The sequence below is a fragment of the Elephas maximus genome, chromosome 13, assembly GCF_024166365.1.
Source record: "Elephas maximus indicus isolate mEleMax1 chromosome 13, mEleMax1 primary haplotype, whole genome shotgun sequence".
Classification (NCBI taxonomy): Eukaryota; Metazoa; Chordata; class Mammalia; order Proboscidea; family Elephantidae; genus Elephas; species Elephas maximus.
Genome location: NC_064831.1, coordinates 42,783,919 through 42,804,946, shown reverse-complemented (window position 1 = coordinate 42,804,946; position 21,028 = coordinate 42,783,919). Strand labels below are relative to the sequence as shown.

The 21,028-nt window shown below is 35.8% G+C and overlaps 1 protein-coding gene across 19 annotated transcripts in view; it reads right to left on the bottom strand.

Moving 5' to 3' along the window:
* Positions 1-21,028, bottom strand: part of INPP4B (inositol polyphosphate-4-phosphatase type II B) — a 976,853-nt gene that overhangs the window by 179,880 nt on the left and 775,945 nt on the right. For all 19 annotated transcript variants that reach the window (XM_049905358.1, XM_049905352.1, XM_049905340.1 and 16 more), the window contains 3 exons: positions 20,821-20,951; positions 20,307-20,411; positions 4,602-4,710 (listed from right to left, as the gene is read on the bottom strand). In XM_049905358.1, the coding sequence (XP_049761315.1) occupies positions 4,602-4,710; positions 20,307-20,411; positions 20,821-20,951 (345 nt within the window). The remainder of the gene's footprint in view (positions 1-4,601; positions 4,711-20,306; positions 20,412-20,820; positions 20,952-21,028) is intronic.

Below are 21,028 nucleotides of genomic sequence, written 5' to 3'. Positions count from 1 at the left end.
GGCAAAAAACAAGGCTCCAGGAATTGATGGAATATCAGTTGAGATATTTTAACAAAAGGATGCAGCACTGGAGGTGCTCACTCATCTATGCCAAGAAATTTGGAAGACCATACCCGGCCAACTGACTGGAAGAAATCCAAATTTGTGCCCATCCCAAAGAAAGGTGATCTAACAGAAGGCGGAAATTATTGAACAGTATTTTCAATATCACACACAAGTAAAATTTTGCTGAAGATCACTCAAAAGCAGTTCGAGTAGTACATTGACAGGGAACTGCCAGAAGTTCAAGCCAGATTAAAAAAAGGACAGGGAATGAGGGATATCATTGCTAATGTCAGATGGATCTTGGGTGAAAGGAGAGAATACCAGAAAGATGTTTACCTGTGTTTTATTGACTATGCAAAGGCATTCAACAGTGTGAATCATAATAAATTAACGAATAATTCAGAAAGTATGTTGTCTGACCGTGACGGAATCAAGCTATAGTCAATAACAGAAAGATAACAGGAAAATCTCCAAGGACTTGGAAATTAAACAGCACACTCTTAAATAATTCATGGTTAAAGATGCAGTACCAAGGAAAATAAAAAACTGTATTTAACTAAAAAATATATATAAAAATCTGTGGGATATGGTTAAAGCAGTGCTTAGAGGAAATTTATAGTGTTAAATACTTACATTAAAAAATAAGAAACGTTTCAAATCAATAATCTAAGCCCTTAACCCAGAAACTAGAAAAAAAGAGAACAAAACAAAGCCAAAACCATCTGAAGGAAAGTAATAATAAAGATAAAAGCAGAATTTAATAAAATTGAAGGAAAAAAAGAAAATTAAACTAAAAGTTGTTTTTTTTTTAAGACCAATAAAATTGATAAAGCTCTAACAAGCAAAAAATGAAACCAAAACAGAACAAAACAAAATCAGCAATATTAGGAAAGACAGGAGCTGTAACTATCAAAACCTCACAAATATTAAAAGGATAATAACAGAATGCTATGAATATATCCATTTCCCATTGCTGTCAAGTCGATTCCAATTCACGGTGACCCTACAGGACAGAGTAGAACTGCTCCATAGCATTTCCAAGGAGTGGCTGGTGGATTCAAACCACTGATCTTTTGGTTAGCAGTGGAGCTCTTAACCACTCCGCCAACGTGGCTCCATTCTGAACATAGAGATTTGATATTTAGATTGAGTGAATTATTTCCTCAAAAACCACACACTTAGCAACTAAGCAAAAATTCTTTCACAAACTATCAAAAATTCAACCAAAATTAAACAGTAATCTGTAGTCTGAATGATTTAAATATATTGAATTCAGGATTAAAAACCTTCTGAAAAAGAAATCTCCAGGCCCAGATATTTTAACTGACAAATTCTATGAAACACTTAAACATTATTATAGAAGAAATAATATCAATTCTATAAAAATCTTTTCCAAAAAATAAAGAGAAGATACTTCCCAACTCATTTTATAAGCATTACCCTTATATAAAAGCCAGACAGAGACAGTACCAAAAAAGAAAACTATAGCCAATCCGCTAAAAAGCATCTACAAAAAAAAACAAAAAAACCCTAGAGCTAACATCATAATTATGGGTGAAATAATAATAATAATAATGCTTTCATCCTAAAATGGGGAACCAAGCAAAAAATGTTGCTTTACTACTCCAACTTGACATAGTGCTGGAAGTTTTTAGTTAGCACAACAAGATTAGAAAAGAAAGTAAACAGCATACATATAGAAAAAACAAAATAATAACATTGTACCTATTTGCATATGGATCATTACCTACATAGAAAATCCCCCTAATTCTACGATTATCCTAGAATTAGTAAATGATGAGCACAGGATAAAGATGAGCACTTCAAAATCAACAGTGCTTCTATATGCTAGGAATGAACAATTACTTCTTTAGCCTGTTTAAATGGTGGATTTCATTGTTTTCAAATGTTGAACCAACCTTGAACATAATTATAAATCACCTTTCTGACAATGGACTCAAAGCTAGAATATATAAACAACCTTCAAGATTCAACATTAAAAAACAAACGATAAATTAGAAATGGGCAAAAGACATGAACAGACATTTTATCAGAGGGTATACATAACCATATGAAAAGAGGATTAACGTCATTAGCCATGAGGGAAGCGCAAACTAAAGCTATGATGAAATACTACTACAACTCTGTTAACAAACCCTTTGCCGTTGAGTCGATTCTGACTCATAAAAAAAGGAACAGCTAAAATTTTTTTTTTAAATAAATAAAATAAAATAAAAAATACGTATAATACCAAGTGCTGATGAGTATGTACAGCAAGTACATTTCCCATGCATTGCTCGTGGGAATGTAAAATGATTCAACCACTCTGTCTGTAATAAAAATAAACAGATTTATCACACAACCTAGCAACTGCAGTCTTGAATATTTACTCTAGAAAAATGAAGATTTATAGTCATATGAAAATCTGTAGACAAATGATTATAACAACTTTATTTGCAACAGCCCAAAATTAGAAACAACTGATACCCCTGTCACTGAGTCAGTTCCAACTCACAGCAACTTCCAAGGCTGTAAATCTCTACAGAAGTAGATTGCCATATCTTTCTCTCGCAGAGTCACTAGTGGTTTCAAACCACTGACCTTTCAGTTAGCAGTTGATTGCTTTAACCACTGTGCCACCTAGGCTCCTTAGAAACAACTGACATGTCCTTTTAATTGGCTACTGGATAGACAAACTGTGCTACATCCATACTATAGAATACTACTTAGCAATAAAAAGGAAAAGAACTATTAATACACTCAACTTGGATGAATCTCAAGGGCATTATGCTTAGTGAAAAGAAAGCCAGTCTCAAATGGTTCTTTACTGTATGATTCATTTATATGACATTTTCCAAAAAACAAAATCATAATGGTAGAGAACAGAGCAGTGGTTGCAGGGGTTAAGTCTGAGGTGAAGGGTATGACTATTAAGGGGTTACATGAAGGAGTTTCTTCATGGCTATGGAAGTTCTGTATCAAGATTGTGGTGATATTCTTGTGTGGAGTCGAGTTGATTCCAACTCATAGTGACCCTATATGACAGAGTTGAACTGACTCATAGGGTTTCCTAGGCTGTAATCTTTATGGGAATGGATCACCAGGTCATTTCTCCCACAGAACCACTCATGGATTCAAACCACCTACTTTTTGGTTAGTAGCCAACTACTTAACCACTGCACCACCAGGGCTCCATATATATATATACGTGTGTGTGTATGTATATATATGTATATGTGTACATGTACGTATATGTGTATGTGTGTGTGTATGTATATATGTATTTGTATATGGTTAGATTATATATTTATAGGGTCTCTGGGTAGCCCAAATGGTTAAGCACTTAACTACTAACAGAAAGGTTGGCAGTTCTAACACACCCAGCATAGCCTTGGAAGAAAGGCCTGTGGATCTGCTTCCAAAAGGTCCCAACCTTGAAAACCCTATGGAGCATAGTTCTATTCTGCAACACCTGGAGTTGCCAGAGTCAAAATCAACTTGACTACAACAAGTTTGGCTTTTGGTTTTATATATTCATATAATAGTATGTCAGTTACTCAATTCTAACTTACTTTAAATGCTTTCTTTCTGAACATCTGGGCACCGAATAGCAAATGTGATAAAACTTAGAAGAAAAAAAAAAAAAAAAGTTCGGGTTTTACCACTCAGACCAATTTCCTAATACTATTATTAAACTGACAATGACTAAAGAATATTTTCCCTAACTTTCAAAATTTGGCTTGTTAATCCAAGAACAGTAACAAGTTGAAAAGTAAATTATCCTTTACCTTTTGACAATGCTATTTATGGTTTACATGAGTGTGGTCATAGCCAGAGCACACTATAACATAAGATCAACAGGGTGGGGTGTGTGAAAGGGGCTAAACTACTGATGCAAAAGGTTTGTGAAACAGTGTCTAAAAGAAGCTAAAAATCAAAATGGAAAAAAAAAACATATAATAGAGTTATAAATAACAACTATGACACTTTGGTTTTTGTGCTATGCCTTTTCCCTAAGGAATAGAAAGTTGTCTCATTTAATCTCATTACCTAACTGATAGAGTTTTATGTTGATGTCTCTTCTTCAAGTGGCACAATCAAATGATGGGGAAGTTAAGTATCTTGTCTCAGGCCCCAGGGGAAATTACTAGTAGAGTCAGAGACATATGTTAGGACCCATGCTCTCTGTTAAGTATCTTTGGCTCAACAGTTAGACTATGTTTTCATCTAAATCTGTCTGAACACCATCCATTGAGTGAACAACGATTGATACTAGAATATCACCTCTTTCTTAGTAGCATGACTTCCAGAAAATGTTCTGGCAGCACAGTAGTACTCAATCAGCAACATACTCAGGCATTTCATTTATTCTAATTTAATCTCTGCTCAAATAGTTCCAGAAAATTCAACTTTAAGTTACTGAATGGGTATAAGATATCAAGAACTATTCAACGAGATGGACCAAGCTTTTTTATCTTAACCTTGAATACAGGCTTTCCCCAAACGAAAGGTAATATCATTAATGCAGTGTGTGTTTTCCTCCCTTCATTACTTACTTTCTTCTTTCCGTTTCAAATCTATGGAGTAGTTTCCGAAGACCGCCGTTCTTAAATCCCTGAAAATGGGCAGCTGGGGCTCCCACAGTGATGACGTCATAGAGAGCATCTGGCAAAGGAATGGACAAGGAAATGAACACTTCACAAACATATACCCCAGGCATGCTGTTTGCTCTGAAGCGTCCATGCTGTGGGAGGTTTGAGAAATTATTCTGTTTAATTTTGCAGGAATCACTACGAACTTGCATCTCAAGGGGGCAAGAGAAGCTATTCATTCTTTCTAAAAGCCACCTGTGCACCTAAACAAGTTATGATGTTTCTGATTTATGACTGCATCTTAATTATATGCTACTGTGTAGAACAGTATGTTCTGTCATTCTTCTGTATACTCACTGAGATAGCATGTTAATTGGTCTTTTGTGTATTTTACTTTATTGAGCTTTACATCATCTAATTTGCAATCATATTAAAATTCAACAATAATGAACAATCTTTCAACTAAAATTTACAGAGAAAATAGCCAAAATATTGATGCATTTCAACTGAACGAAGAATAGCATAAGCTTATTATTTTTTAAATTGATACAGAGTAGTTTCCTGCTTGTGTATACAAAATCTAACACAATTTTAAGTGCATGCTTTTACGATTTCCTTATGTAATATAGAAAAAATATGCAAAATGTCTCGATCTATTTTCTAGTGAGATACTTTGTTTTTATAATAAAACAATCCATACATTTAAATTGAAACTCAATCCTTTGATCTTGAAAGCCACAAAGTTTGATACCTATTAATTTTATGGATTCAAATATGCCATCATTTCTACATTCTGATGCAAAGTATCCCCATAACAAGGAAGGTGAGGTGACTGCCCTCTTGTTAAGCTATATTTTATTTGAGAAACCTAATTTCATAGTAGATCCTTTTCAAATTGATTTTGGTATTGACACATTGGTTGTTTTTTCAGATCTCATTTACTGGGGAAAAAAATTATTTCATTAGCATCAGTTAAATGCCATATTTTTCTTTAGGATGTTCAATTCAGCTGTACCTGAAAAACTTCTTTTTAAATCAAAACTGTCCTCAGCACAAAGAGAATGCACAGTTACGGGAAACAGGTCATGACCCAAATCAACCCATCAATAAGGCGTACATAGAGCAATCACTGAATGGATTGCTATAGTTATAATTCCCTGCCCTTTGAAAACATCATCAATAAAGTAGGTCAGCTTTTCTTAAAATAGAAGAACATTAGATTTGTAAGAAATGCAAAGATTTCCTAGTACAAGAAATTTTACTGAAGCCAAGAAAATGGTTTCCAGGTGTCCACGGACGTATGTGAACTGTGTAAGTGATCTGTTTTTTACTTCATAGAAAGGAGTCATAGCTTTCTGCCTTTACTCTAAGGGTTATGACACTACTCAAAAGTTAAAAACACTGACTTCTAGTCCACCTTTGTTTATCCGGTGAGAAAGTTAACTGCTTTGTTTATGATCTTGAAAATAATGATCTTATACGCAAGGTCCTTTCACTTCACAGTCAGAGATGGAGAGCCAATATTTCCTTGTGGCTTAAGTTACTGACTGGAACCCAAGTTTCTCATTTCAGCTCTGTAAGGCATTGGGAAACTTATTTAATTTCTCTATGTCTCAGTGTCTTCTATTACAAAATGGTGTCGGAAGCAGTTAAAAGTGGTAAGAAATCACTAAATATTATGTATGATTAATATTTTTCCTATAAGAAGCATTTACAATGATGAAACAAAGAAAGATGGACTTGTCATAAAACCAGACTTTTCAGTCTGAAAGGAAGGTAACACTGAGGCTTAGTCTTCTGAATAGAATTGGTTTCTATACTAATTTAAAATAAATGCAAAAGGAAAATCACCATGGCACTGGAATGCAATATGTTGACTTTCTGCTAAAACCTGGGTGACTGGCAATACCAATAATATAAACGTGACTAAAAACCATATACACATGTTCCACTAAGTGCAAACTAAATACATATCTAACTTCACTTCCAAAAATATGCCTGCAGTTCTGTAGCCTCTCCACTGGATACAAAGAAGCCTGTGGCCTCTTCAACATCACCCAACAAAAGAGGAAAAATGAGGGACAGAAAATCTGAGTGGAAAGAGACAGCAGACTTACCAGACGGAGGGTAAAGTAACTTATGCAAAATTTGCAAAAACATTTGACCACAAATGTGTTGACAGGGCCTCTTTTAGAGTCTTACAAGGGCCTCATGAAAATGAGGAGCCCTAAAAGCTTTATTAGCTTCACAGAAAGTCTGTTCTTTCAATTTGTCTGTAATGTTGGCCTACTCCAAAGATACTTTCTAGGTACAGAAACTTTCTCTTTATTCATACCCCCTTAGTGCTCATAGGAATTCTTATGATCTGAAGGAACCAGAAGCCCTGGTGGTACAGTGGTTAAGGGCTCAGCAGCTAATCAAAAGGTTGGCAGTTCAAATCCACCAGCTGCTCCTTGGAAACCCTATGGGGCAGCTCTACTCTGTCCTATAGGGTTGCTATGAGTTGGAACTGACTTGACAGCAATGGGTTTGGTTTTATGAAGGAATCAAGAAGCTCTGAAGCACTAAAGGAAGAGGAGCAAGTTGCTTGACTAGTCTTCCCTCCTCACAATAAAGAGCTGACTATTTATTTTCAAGCTAAATGCAGGAGTTTATATTCCTTAAATCCATCTATTAGTAAAGAAATTCAAATCATGAATGAACTGTTTAATTTCCAAAGTTATGGATTTCTCCTTTTAGAATAGAAGAGAAAAAGAACAGCAAAAGAAGCCCACAGCCACCAGAAAAAAGGAAATAAAAAAGATCAGAGCAGTTGATATTTGACAAAGGACCCAAAAGAGTTAAATGGGGAAAAGACAGTCTTTTGAACAAATGGTGCTGGCATAACTAGATGACCATTTGCAAAAAAATGAAACAAGACCCATACCTCATTCCATGCACAAAAATGAGCTCAAAATGGATCAAAGACCTAAATATAAAAACTAAAATGATAAAGATCATGGAAGAAAAAAATAGGGACAATGTTAGGAGCCCTAATACATGGCATAAACGGTATACAAAACATTATTAACAATGCAGAAGAAAAACCATGTAACTGGGAGCTTCTAAAAATCAAACACCTATGCTCATCCAAAGACTTCACCAAAAGAGTAAAAAGATTACCTACAGACTGGGAAAAAGTTTTTAACTATGACATTTCCGATCAGTACCTGATCTCTAAAATCTACATGATACTGCAAAAACTCAACTACGAAAAGACAAATAACCCAGTTAAAAAAGGGGCAAAAGATATGAACAGGCACTTCACTAAAGAAGACATTCACGTAGCTAACAGATACATGAGAAAATGCTCATGATCGTTAGCCATTAGAGAAATGCAAATCAAAACCACAATGATATTTCATCTCACCGCAACAAGGTTAGCATTAATCCCCAAAACACAAAATAATAACTGTTGGAGAGGCTGTGGAGAGATTGGAACACTAATACACTGCTGGTGGGAATGTAAACTGGTACAACCACTTTGGAAATCGATTTGGCACTTCCTTAAAAAGCTAGAACTAGAACTACCATACGGCCCAGCAATTCCACTCCTTGGAATATATCCTAGAGAAATAAGAGCCTTTATACATATACGCACACCCATGTTCACTACAGCACTGTTTACAATAGCAAAAAGATGGAAGCAACCCAGGTGCCCATCAACGGATGAATGGATAAATTATGGCATATTCATACAATGGAATACTATGCATCGATATAGAACAGTGATGAATCTGTGAAACATTTCATAACATGGAGGCATCTGGAAGGCATTATGCTGAGTGAGATTAGTCAGTTGCAAAAGGACAAATATTGTATAAGACCATTATTATAAAAAAATATATTATAAGAACTCAAGAAATAGTTTAAACAGAGAAAAAAATATTCTTTGATGGTTACAAGAAGGGGGAAGCAGGGCAGATAGGAGAGTGGTATTCACTAATTGGACAGTAGATAAGAACTACTTTAGGTGACGGGAAAGACAACACACAATACAGGCGAGGTCAGCACAACTGGACTAAACCAAAAGCAGTTTCCTGAGTAAACTGAACGCTTCGAAGGCCAGCGTAGCAGGGGCAGGGGTTTGGGGACCATGGTTTCAGGGGACATCTAAGTCAACTGGCATAATAAAATCTATTAAGAAAACACTCTGCACCTCACCTTGGAGAGAGGCATCTGGGGTCTTAAACCCTAGCAAGCAGCCTTCTAAGATGCACCAATGAGTCTCAGCCCACCTGGATCAAAGGAGAATGAAGAATACCAAGGACACAAGGCAATTACGAGCCCAAAAGACAGAAAGAGCCACATAAACCAGAGAGTACATAAGCCTGAAACCAGAAGAGCTAGATGGTGCTCAGCTACAGTGGATGACTGCTCTAACAGGTGAACACAATAGAGAACCCCTGAGGGAGCAGGAGAGCAGTGGGATGCAGACCTTAAATTCTTGTAAAAAGACCAGGCTTAATGGTCTGACTGAGACTAGAAGGACCCTGGTGGTCATGGCCCCCAGACCTCCTGTTAGCACAGGACAGGAACCATTGCCAAAGCCAACTCTTCAGACAGGGATTGGACTAGACAATGGGTTGGAGAGGGATCCTGGTGAGGAGTGAGCTTCTTGGATCAGGTGGACACTTGAGACTATGTTGGCATCTCCTCCCTGTAGAGGAGACGAGAGGGTAGAGGGGGTTAGAAGCTGGCAAAATGGACACGAAAAGAGAGTGGAGGGAGGGAATGGGCTGTTTCATTAGGCGGAGAGCAATTGGGAGTATGTAGCAAGGTGTCTATTAGTTTTTGTGTGAGAGACTGACTTGATTTGTAAACTTTCACTTAAAGCACAATAAAAATTAAAAAGTTAAAAAAAATGTAGCTAATAGAATTCAACAGCATATCAAAAAAATAATACATCATGACCAAGTGGGATTCATACCAGGTATGCAAGAATGGTTGAACATTAGAAAATCAATCAACAAAACGAATCACATGATCATGTCAATCAATGCTGAATAGGCATTCGATAATGTCCAACATCCATTCCTGACAAAAACTCTCAATACATTAGGAATAGAAGTGAAGTTCCTCAACATAATGAAGGGCAACAGCCAACATCATTCTCAATGGAGAGAGGCTGAAAACATTCCACTTCAGAACAAGAAGAAGGCAAAGATCCCTTTATCACTACTCCTATTTAACATTGTGCTGGAAGTCCTAGCTACAGCAATAAGGCAAGAAAAAAAAATAAAGGGTATCTATATTGGTAAGGAAGAAATCAACTATCCCTATTCACAGATGATATGATACTATACATAGAGAAACCCAAGGACCCCACAAGAAAGCTACCGGAACTAATAGAAAGATTCAGCAGAATAGCAGGATACAAGCTAAACATACAAAAATCAGTTGGATGCTTATATGACCAATGAAGAGAACTATGAAAATGAAATCAGGAAAGTAGTACAATTTCTAATAGCCCCTAAAAAAATATAATACTTCGGAATAAGTCTAACCAGGGATGCAAAAGACCTATACACAGAAAACTACAAAACACTAATGCAAGAAACCAAAAGAGACCTGCAAAAGTGGAAGAACATGCTATGTTCATAGACAGGTAGACTCAACATTGTGAAAATGTCAATTCCACCCAAAGCAACCTGCAGATACAACGCAAGCCTGATCCAAACACCAATAGCATTCTTTAACAAGATGGAAAAACTAATCACCAAAAGAGCCTGGCCTTGGTACAACAGGCACATTGACCAGTGGAACAGAATTGAAGACCTAGATGAAAACCCATCTACCTATGGCTATCTGACCTTTGACAAAGTCCCAAAGTCCATTAAATGGAGAAAAGACAGCCTTTTTAATAAATGGTGCTGGTAAAACTAGACATCCATCTGTAAAAAAATAAAACAGGACCCAACCCACACCTCACACCATACAGAAAAACTATTTCAAAATGGATCAACGACCTAAATATAAAACCCAAAACTATAAAGATCATGGGAAAAAACCTAAGGTCAACACTAGGGGCCCTAACATATGGCATTAACAGCACACGAACCGTAATTAACAATACACAAACATCGGAAGTTAAGCTAGATAATGGGGCCTCCTAAAAATTAAATGCATATGCTCATCAAAAGACTTCACCAAAAGAATAAAAAGAGAATCTATGGACAGGGAAAAGCAAACTTTGGCTATGACATACCCAACAAAGGTCTAATCTCTAAAATGTATAGTAAAATTCAGCACCTCTACAATAAAAAAGACAAATAATCCAATTAAAAAATGGACAAAGGATATGGACAGACTCTTCACCAAAGACCTTCAGGAGGCTAACAGACACATGAGGAAATGCTCACGATCACTAGCCATTAGAGAAATGCAGATCAAAACTACAACCAGTTACCTTCTCACCTTGACATTACTGACACTAATAATAATAATAATAAACAGAAAATAAATGTCAGAGAGGCTGTGGGGTGAGTGGAGCTCTTATGTACTGCTGGTGGGAATGCAAAATGATACAACCATTTTGGAAAACGATACGCTGCTTCCTTAGAAAGCTAAAAATAGAAATACCATATGATCCCAGCAATTTGACTCCTAGGAATATATCCTACAGAAATAAGAGGTGTCACATGAATAGACATATGCACACCCATGTTCATCGAAGCATTGTTCACAACAGCAAAAAGATGCAAACAACAAAGATGCCCATCAACAGATGAATGGATAAACAAACTATGGTACATAAACACAATAGACACCACACACAATAAAGAACAATGATGAATCTGTGAAACATCTCACAATATGGAGGAATCTGGAGGGCATTATGCTGAGTGAAATAAGTCAATCACTAAAGGACAAAAATTGTATAAGATCACTATTATAAAAATCCATAAAAAGGTTTACACACAGAAAGAAACATTCTTTGATGCTTACTAGGGAGCAGAGTGGTGGGAAGGACAAACATTTACTGAACAGTAGATCAGCGGTAACTTTGGTGAAGGGTAAGACGGAACACAGTACTAGGGAAGTCAGCACAACTTGACCAGGGCCAAGTCATAAAAGCGTCACAGACACATCCAAACACCCTGAGAGGCCAAGCTGCTGGGCTGAGGCCTGGGGCCAGTGGTCTTGGGGAATATCTAGCTAAAAAAAAACCTATATATATATATATATATATATATAAACCAAACCCAGGGCCATCGAGTCAATTCTAACTCATAGCCACCCTACAGGACAGAGCAGAACTGCCCCCATAGAGTTTCCAAGGAGTGCCTGGCGGATTCGAACTGCCAGCCCTTTGGTTAGCAGCCATGGCACTTAACCACTATGCCACCAGGGCTTCCTATATATATATGTGTGTGTGTGTATATATATATATATATACATATATGAACAATCTCTTTAATGTCCAAAGTTATGGCTTTGTCCTTTTTCTATTTTATTTCTATTGAAAATAAAATAAATTGCTTTTTATAGACTTTATTTTTTAGGGCAATTTTAGATTTATAGAAAAACTGCACAGAAAGAAGAGAGAGTAGAGAGAGTTCCCATACAAGAACCCACCTCCACCCTTAACACACACAAACACGGTTTCCTAACATTAATATTGTGCATTGTCCCGGTATATTTGATGAAATGCTATTGACACATTATTATTAAATAAAAGTCCAGAGTTTACATTAGGTTTCATTCTTTGTATTGTACAATCCTATAGGCTTTAACAGGAGCCTTGGTGGCTCAGTGGTTAAGCACTTGGCTGCTAACCAAAAGGTCATGGTTAGAACCCACCGGCAGCCCTGCGGGACAAAGATGTGGCAGTCTGCTTCAATAAAGATTTACAGCCTTGGAAACCCTATGGGGCAGTTCTACTCCATCCTATATGGTCACTAGTGTCGGCAATAGGTTTGATTTTGGGGTTTCCTATGCCCTTTACGGAACCTGGTGGAGCAGAGATTAAGAGCTGCAGCTACTTACTAAAAGTTTGGCAGTTCAAATCCACCAGCCACTCCTTGGAAACCCTATGGGGCAGTTCTACCGTGTCCCATAGGGTTGCTATGAGTTGGAATCCACTAGACTGCAATCGGTCTGGGATTTGGGTTATGCCATTTATATATGCCCCTTCCTTTTTTTTTTTTTTTTTCTCTTTGAAGCAGTTACTTACTTTCTGGAGTTACGAGACAGATTCTTTAGGTTCACCGTGTATTGTGCCTGCCCTAGTCCTGGAATCAACAGTTTTTTCAAGAAACCATGGTTCTTTTTATTTGGTTTTTAGAAATTATGTTCTGGGTAGTAGGTACTCTCACTGCTACTGGGACATCACTGCTTCCAGTTCCTCTCAATGCCTAGAGCTAGAAAATATGTGTATATTACTAACTTGTACATGTTGTTAATTATCACCGAGTCAATTCTGAATCATGGCGATCCCATGCATTACGGAGTAGAACTACACTCCATAGGGTTTTCTGGGCTGTAATCTTTGTGGAAGCAGATTGCCAGGCCTATTTTCTGCAATACCCTTGAGTGGGTTCAAACACCCAACCTTTAGGATAGCAGTCAAGCACAAACCATTCGTGCCACCTAGGAACCTAACTTGTGCATATACACCTATATTTATTTCCTTGTCTCTCTATCCATTGATGTATCTATATTAAAAAACAAATAAACAAAAAAAAAAAAAAAAGATTTTCTCTTGATAACTCTGACTTCAAAATTGCTAACCTTTACCCTTGGAAGAAACAAATTTATTAACTACAGTACAATGTTTGTATTCTTTTTTTTCTTTAGCTTTATAGTATCCAGTGTATTTCAAGGATTACCTAGGTCAGATTCTTTCTTTCCCATTCTTTTCATTAAATTATCATTTTATCATTTATTATCAGTTTAAACAAGATAATAACAGTAAATTAAAAACACGAGCAGGCCTGTGGTATGAAATTCTAGGGAATATTTGCATATCAGTGAGCAGCAAAACAATCAGGATTTGGGGAAAAGAAAAAAAAAAAAAAAAGAGGATAGAAGCCAATTTCCTAACGTAGGTATATGCACCATGAAGCAAATAAAAGGAGAAAAGTGCCCTGAATACTCTTCGCTTTTAAACTTCAAAGAATAAATTTTAAATAAAAACTTGTTGCCACTGAGTCAATTCCAACTCATAGTGACCTTATAAGACAGAGTAGAGCTGCCCCATAGGGTGTCCAAGGAGCGCCTGGGGGATGTGAACTGCTGATCATTTGGTTAACAGCCTTAGCTCTTAACCACTACACCAGCAGGGCTCCAAAGTTTTAAAAAGGCAAGTAAAAAGTAGTGTTGTTCTGGTTCATTCTAGCTAGAGGAAGGAGAGCAGCTTATCTCAATTCTGGAAGCCATTGCTCTCATTTCCCCGTTTCCCAACCCAACCAAGATATCCCATTAGTATCAATAGGTCTCCTCTGCAAAAAAAAAAAAACAAAAATCAAACCCCCCACTGTCAAGTTGATTTCGACTCATGGTGACCCTATAGGACAGAGTAGAACTGCCCCATACAGTTTCCAAGGAGCGCCTGGCAGATTCGGCACTTAGGTAGAGTTTATATCTGGAGATCGAAAGAGCAAGAAGATCTCTTTTTTACCGCTCTCATTTTTCTCTAATGTCTTTGATTCTACTCATCTCAATCAGGACCGCTTCTCAAAAAACTGGGATCTTTGTGCATAATTTGTGGAAGTTCAAAGAGTTTGTGCCTTTGTGCATGTAAGGTCTTCAAAAAGTTGCTTTGAGGTTTTAAACTTTGATAGCTAAAAACTGGTTTTGAAAAAAAAAATTGGAAAATAACTGCTGAATGTGATTCTCAGAATTGACATGAATTTAAGCCAAAGGAAATACTGTTCTTCAGCTGTAGGAAAGTGTGCTTTGTCAGACGGTCTGAAATAAGAACACACTGTGTACAGCTTTGTAACCCTTAGCTTTGAGATAGTTTTTGTCACACTTAAAACCGATCATTTAAGTTTTAAAATCACAAATATATTACCTTAGTAAGTCTTCTTACTATTTTGCAATTGTCATTTGCTAATTACCAATTTCCGCTATCCCAATGTTGGAACAGTGATGTTGATCTCTTTTGGCTCCCTTGGCCTTGAATTTCACTTACAATTATTATAGAAATAGTAGGTAAACCTGCTTATACCATGGGGTCCTGTTTCAAGTTCTCATAGTTTAGTTAATGAAGGATGGTATACACTTAAAGTGCTATGCTTATTCTTGGCTTGGGCAATTTTACTCCTTCAAGTTTAATAATAATTTTTTTTTTTTTTTTCTAGAAGAGAGTACATATACTAAAAAGAGACTGTAAGGTCTGCCCACTCATTTTTAAATCTCCCTTATTTTAGTCAGATTAAATAGTATGTGTTGTTGTTGTTGGCCATTGAGTCAATTCCAACTCATGGCGACCCCATGTGTTGCAGAGTAGAACTGCTCCATAGAGTTTTCTTGGCTTTAATCTTAACAGAAGCAGATCGTCAGGGCTTTCTTCTGTGCTGTCCCTGGCTGTCAAACTGACAACCTTAGCTTAGCAGTTGAGCATAAAATGTTTGTGCCACCTAGGGTCCTTTGAATAGCTTTCTTTTTTTATATGAAAAATTAAATTTATTCAGGTATAAAAAATTTTTTTTTTTTTTTATTGGAATGAAAGCTTTTGTTTTTTAATTTGGTGGCTTTTGTTTTTGTTATTGTTATCACTGCTAAGATCACAGTTGTGATGGATATTCCATTTGATACATTTAAGTAATGAACAAGGATGAAAAATTAACTTCATGTGTCTGGAGGTACACAAGGTTAACTGGAGGTTATTTCATTTGTCAGTATGAGGCATAGCAACATTAGTTCTGCTCGGTTACTTGCTTTGAGAGCTAGATATTAGCCTTGTATTTGGTGACTCTACTTGCTATTGTTTACAAAGCTATCTCTCCAATATAACAGGCATATTAATCAAGTATGGACAGACACAATTTACTAATGGTGAGAATAAAAAAATGTAGACAATATCCAAATAACTCACCAGTGAAATACCAAGGCTTGGCCAATCTTACTTGCATCATTACCTTGCAAAATGTTCTCTGTATTTCAGCTAAACATTCAAGTCAGTGACCATGGACCTTAAATAAATTTAACTGTAATTCAACTAAATTTTTGTTATATAAGCAAGTAGAAAATTTGATTGACAAACACCTGCTACAACTTTTCAGGCTTTTTATTTAAAAAAAAAAAAGTGTAGCTCCAAGAAGTGAAATGATGGTCAAAGAATTATGTGGTAGGGTCTCACAATTTCAGTTGAGTTTTCAATTTCTATTACAACATGCAGTTGGTGTTCTGGTCTGTAAAGTGCCTGATTTATTTGAAATCCAATGTCAAATAATAAATTGCAAACTACCATAAAATCATAATTTTTAACAATATAGATAAGCTTGAATTGTATGCAGATGGTATGTATATCATATACACTTACTCCTCACTTATTGACTATCTTATTATCTGACATTCTCATTTTTACAATAGTAAGAAATCTACTATCCGATTAGCTTGTATATTAACGCATACGCCTGGCAGTAAGGAATGCTGAGGTGTGAAGTGAGAGTAACGCTGGCTGTGGTGGTTAAGGTTATTTGTCAGCTTGGCTGGGCCATGATTCTCAATGGTTTGGCAGTTATGTAATGATGTAATTTGGCAGTTATGTGATGATATAATTTGGAAGTTATGTAATGATATAATTTGGAAGTTATGTAATGTGTAGTCATCCTCCATTTTTTTATCTTATGTAGTCATCCTCCATTTTTGCATAACATTGATTTTCCCATAATGACCAGGTCTTTGGAATCTAACCAGGTTGATAAGTGATGAGTGGGTGTACTTCTATATATTAGACATATGAATTGCCATAAGAAAAAAAAGTATGAAATACATTTCAGTATCTTTTGCTTTAATTCTTAGCAGTTAGATATCTAGACCTTTCCCACATTTTCTCTTATGTCTTCAAATAGCAGAGCTAGTCTGTTATCTCCTATGTCAAAAATCCTCTAGCTTATTAGCAGTTCTCTATTTCCCTAGCATAAAAATCTTGTTTTTTTCTATATTGCTGATCTGCGTCATCAGAAATAAGAAATTCCTTTACATAGCCCAAAACAAACTAATCAGAAGAAACTTTTGTTTGATGTCTTAGTTATCTAGTGCTGTTATAACAGAAATACTATAAGTGGATGGCTTTAACGAACAGAAGTTTATTCTCTCACAGGTTAGGAGGCTAGAAGCCCAAATTCAGGATGTCAGCTACAAGGTAGGGGTTTCTCTCTGTTTGTCCTGGGAGTAGGTCTGGGAGCTTCTTAGCTTAGGGACCCCAGGTCCAAAGGATACACGTGCTCCTGATTTTTCTTGCTCAGTGGTAATGAGGTCCCTCTCCTCCCTCTTCAATTCTCTCTTTTATATCTCAAAAGAGATTGACTCAAAATATAACCTAATCCTGTAGATTGAGTCCTGCCTCATTAACATAACTGCCTCTTATCCTGCTTCATTAACACCATTGAGGTTAGGATTTATAACATGTGGGATAATCACATCAGGTCACAAAATGGTGGACAACCTCATGATACTGGGAATCATGGCCTAGCGAAGTTGACACATATTTTCAGGGACACAATTCAATCTATTACATTTGCTTTTCTAAACTCCCCGTTCTTTTAGTTGCCAGTATCTTCATTTCAATTTTGAGAAACAGAAAACAAACATATTATTTTCATCCTAGCTCATGCTAGCCTATTTTTCAGACAGTTCGTTGGAAAACAACATAGTGTAGATGGTTTGTTGATCTTGAATTAAAAAAGTATAAAGTAAAAAGCCACTTATATAATAGTTTCTCTTTGTAAATAAGAAACTTTACTTTTCTAATTTGCAAATAAAAAAAGGTTATAAAGTTAGTCAAATTTTCTATTTGTTTATATAGCATATATTTAACAGATTTTGAATTGAAGTTAAATTTATTTAAGATCCATGGTTACTGATCTGAATGTTTAGCTGAAATACAGAGAACATTTTGCAAAGTAGTGATGAAAATAAGATTTGCCAAGCCTTGGTGTTTCATGGTGAGTTATTTAAAGGTTGCTTACATTTTTTTTTTCATTCTTATTATTAATAAACTGCCTGATAAAACTATATTAAAGATCATCAAATATTTGACTGAGTATTTCAATGTAAATTGATATCAATTTGTTCCAAATAAAACTATCTGGTTTGATGACACTACCATCTATCCATAGCTGAAACCCCAGAATCCTTTTCTCTATTTCCTCATTCCATCATTGGTTAAGTACAAGCATGTGATGTGATTTCTCCAAAATCAAAATGCCTCTCTAATCATCTTCTCTCTAAATCTGGCTATTGAGTTTAAAACTTCATCATCTCTTAACAGGCTCTTAAATGATCACCATTCTCCAGTTTTAACAGTGCTGATAAAGCTGACGGATCCATTTTGATCCAGTGATGGCAAATGGCATGTGTATAATAATAATAATAATAAACTGCTATTATTGTATGGTTCTAGGTGTTTTGTATGCTCTAACTCATTTCAATCAACTTTGCTTAGAGAGATTAAATAACAAACTTAAAGTTATATATAAAAAGTGCCAGAGCTGCAAGTCAACTCCTATTCTGTTTCACTCCAAAATACATAAACTTTTTACTATATCACAAAAGACTTCACATAATGGCTGTTAGACAAATTTTACGTTGGTTGTTGAATAGTTCTTAGGCATGTTAGCTTGTTTACAACTTGTTGATACCTTAAAAAAAAAAACCTTAGCTTTGGATTATTTTTAAACCATCATTTGATGATTTTTGATGATTTATGTAATAAACATATTATAGGGAAGCCTGTGAGAGCTGGAACTTGATGGGACTGCCTTGTTTTTTCAGGTATCACAAGTTTTCCACCTTTGACAGGGTGTAGCCTAACCACTTTTCTATTGCTTGTTTTAGTGGAAAATATTTGAGTTTTCCTTCTCAACAAGTTTCCTCGACCTAGTTTCCAGCATTCATAGGTTTTACTGTATTATTTCAAATTACTGACCAAACCAAACCTGTTGCCATCAAGCCGATTCCAACTCATAGTGACCCTATAAGACAGACTAGAACTGCGCCATAGAGTTTCCAAGGAGTGGCTGGTAGATTCAAACCGCCAACCTTTTGGTTAGCAGCTGAGCTCTTAACCACTGTGCCACCAGGACTGCAAAATTATTGACAGTCAGTCAGTAATCAAAGAAAAGTTCCTAAATGTCTTGGCCAGTCCATCTCAGTTTTCTCTTAGTTCTTTCATTTGGCATAATCTTTGGTGAGAAGAATCTAAGTTAAAATTATAGATAGGTGATAAAATTTACTACAGATGGTAAAATTATACATCACAATGATTATACACTGTTTAACTTGCTCATCAGCTGGTTGTGTATAAATGATTCATATACACAAACTTAGAAAATTGTGAATGTTTCATTTTCCTCATTATAAAACTTCAGACAATTCTAAGGTAAGTTTAAGTTTTCCAAACATGTAACCACTGTATTTTGACTAAATACAATGGCTTAAAAACAGTGCATCTGGTGCATCTGTAGATGTATACGTGTGCCTACTTCTGTATGCATGTCTAGGTGCACTTATCATGAAGGATGTGGTGACATAAAGTCATTTTGACCACTAGGAAGATGAGTATTATCAAGGTCACCATAGTATTTATCACTCAAACAGGCAGACTTTTCAGAGGAAAGGAGGGGGTGCTATAAACAATTACGCTGGGGCAAGAGTTAATACGGGACTTTTATTGACAAACTAGTCAATAAAATTACACTCATCTTAAATAAATTATATAATATAAGTAAAAGAAAAAGGGAAATAGCAAGAATATTTTAAAATATATTTTACAGAGGAATCGCAAGGCATTATAGAGAATGGTAATAAATAATGGTACCATATCATTCATACCAAACCCTATTCTGTAGGTTTTGAATATATATACACTTGTCTCTGAAAAATACTCTTCACAGTTGAGTACATCAAAATACTCTACCATTTCCTACCCAACAAACTACCAGTACATTCCCTTATTTCCGTAGGGATTGGATAACTATGTTGATATTCACCGCTAAGTCAGAGAAAAACTGTATTAGTGCAGGTCTGGGTAATGGTTTCTCAAAGTAAGTAGAAAATGAACAACTCTTATCTCTTATTTCTCTCTCTGTCTTTTTTTTTTACTTTCTTCTAATTCTGACAGCAATGCATGGCTCACTTCAACAGCACATCTATTCTAACGGCATTGCAGCCATTAAAACCACTAGAGCCATCATTAATACCGCTTAAACTGATACTCACTTTGCATTTTCACCTGTAACACAATTCAGGTGCCACAGTCACAAAATATTGCAGAACAACACAGCAGCAAAACTGTAATAGTCACTTCTGTGGTACTTAAGGTCATATCAGCTTCAATTGTTTCATCTTCATCTTTACACAACTGGTAAATTTTGAAAATCTGCCAATGGAAGGCTTTTAAAAGAAGTACCCACTGTACCATAACATGGCCATTTTTAAAGGAATAACCTATAATACCTTTCCGGTAAGGGCTATGCACGTGCATTCTTTGTAGATGTAGATTGACTGGAACAAACTCTAATGTTTTCTCTCCTTTGCTGCTGCTTGATTTGAAAGAGGACCCTGGATGAAAAAAAAAATGTTATTAGTAAATAAATACATGAAAATAAGTAAGTAAATACATACGTGTGTGTGTTGAATAGTGCAACTGGCAGAGAAAAATTTTAATAAGAACTTTAGAAAGATAAATATATCCTTTATTTATGAGTTGCTTTTATTCTCAGAATTTCAATTTTTTTAAAAGGCAATTATTCTTATAATAATAACATGTTGTAGAATAGCAGCACAACTTTTTTTCTTCCTTGTTTTAGATGCCAAGATGGTATGGTTAGAAATAAAAGTGTTTCACTTATTTATTTAATTTCTTATCTTTGGCTCTCCTATCTTCATAACATTGACGTTTATTATTGTTTTCACACAACATACGTGAAATGCAATTCAGTTCGAGTAAATGAAATTATTGCTTTCACACCTGTTTCCTTGCTCAGTTCTGTCAGAATGTCTTGGTACATATTCACCATTTGATCACAGTGACTGAGGACATTTTTCCTTAGATTGTCCCAGTGCGGAGAAAGCTCACCAAGTTCTTTTATTTCCTGGTTTCTGTTAAGAAGGAAAAGAGGAGAAAGTGAGCCTTAATTGGGTTGCTAAATTAATAAGAAATTGTTTCACCACTCCTT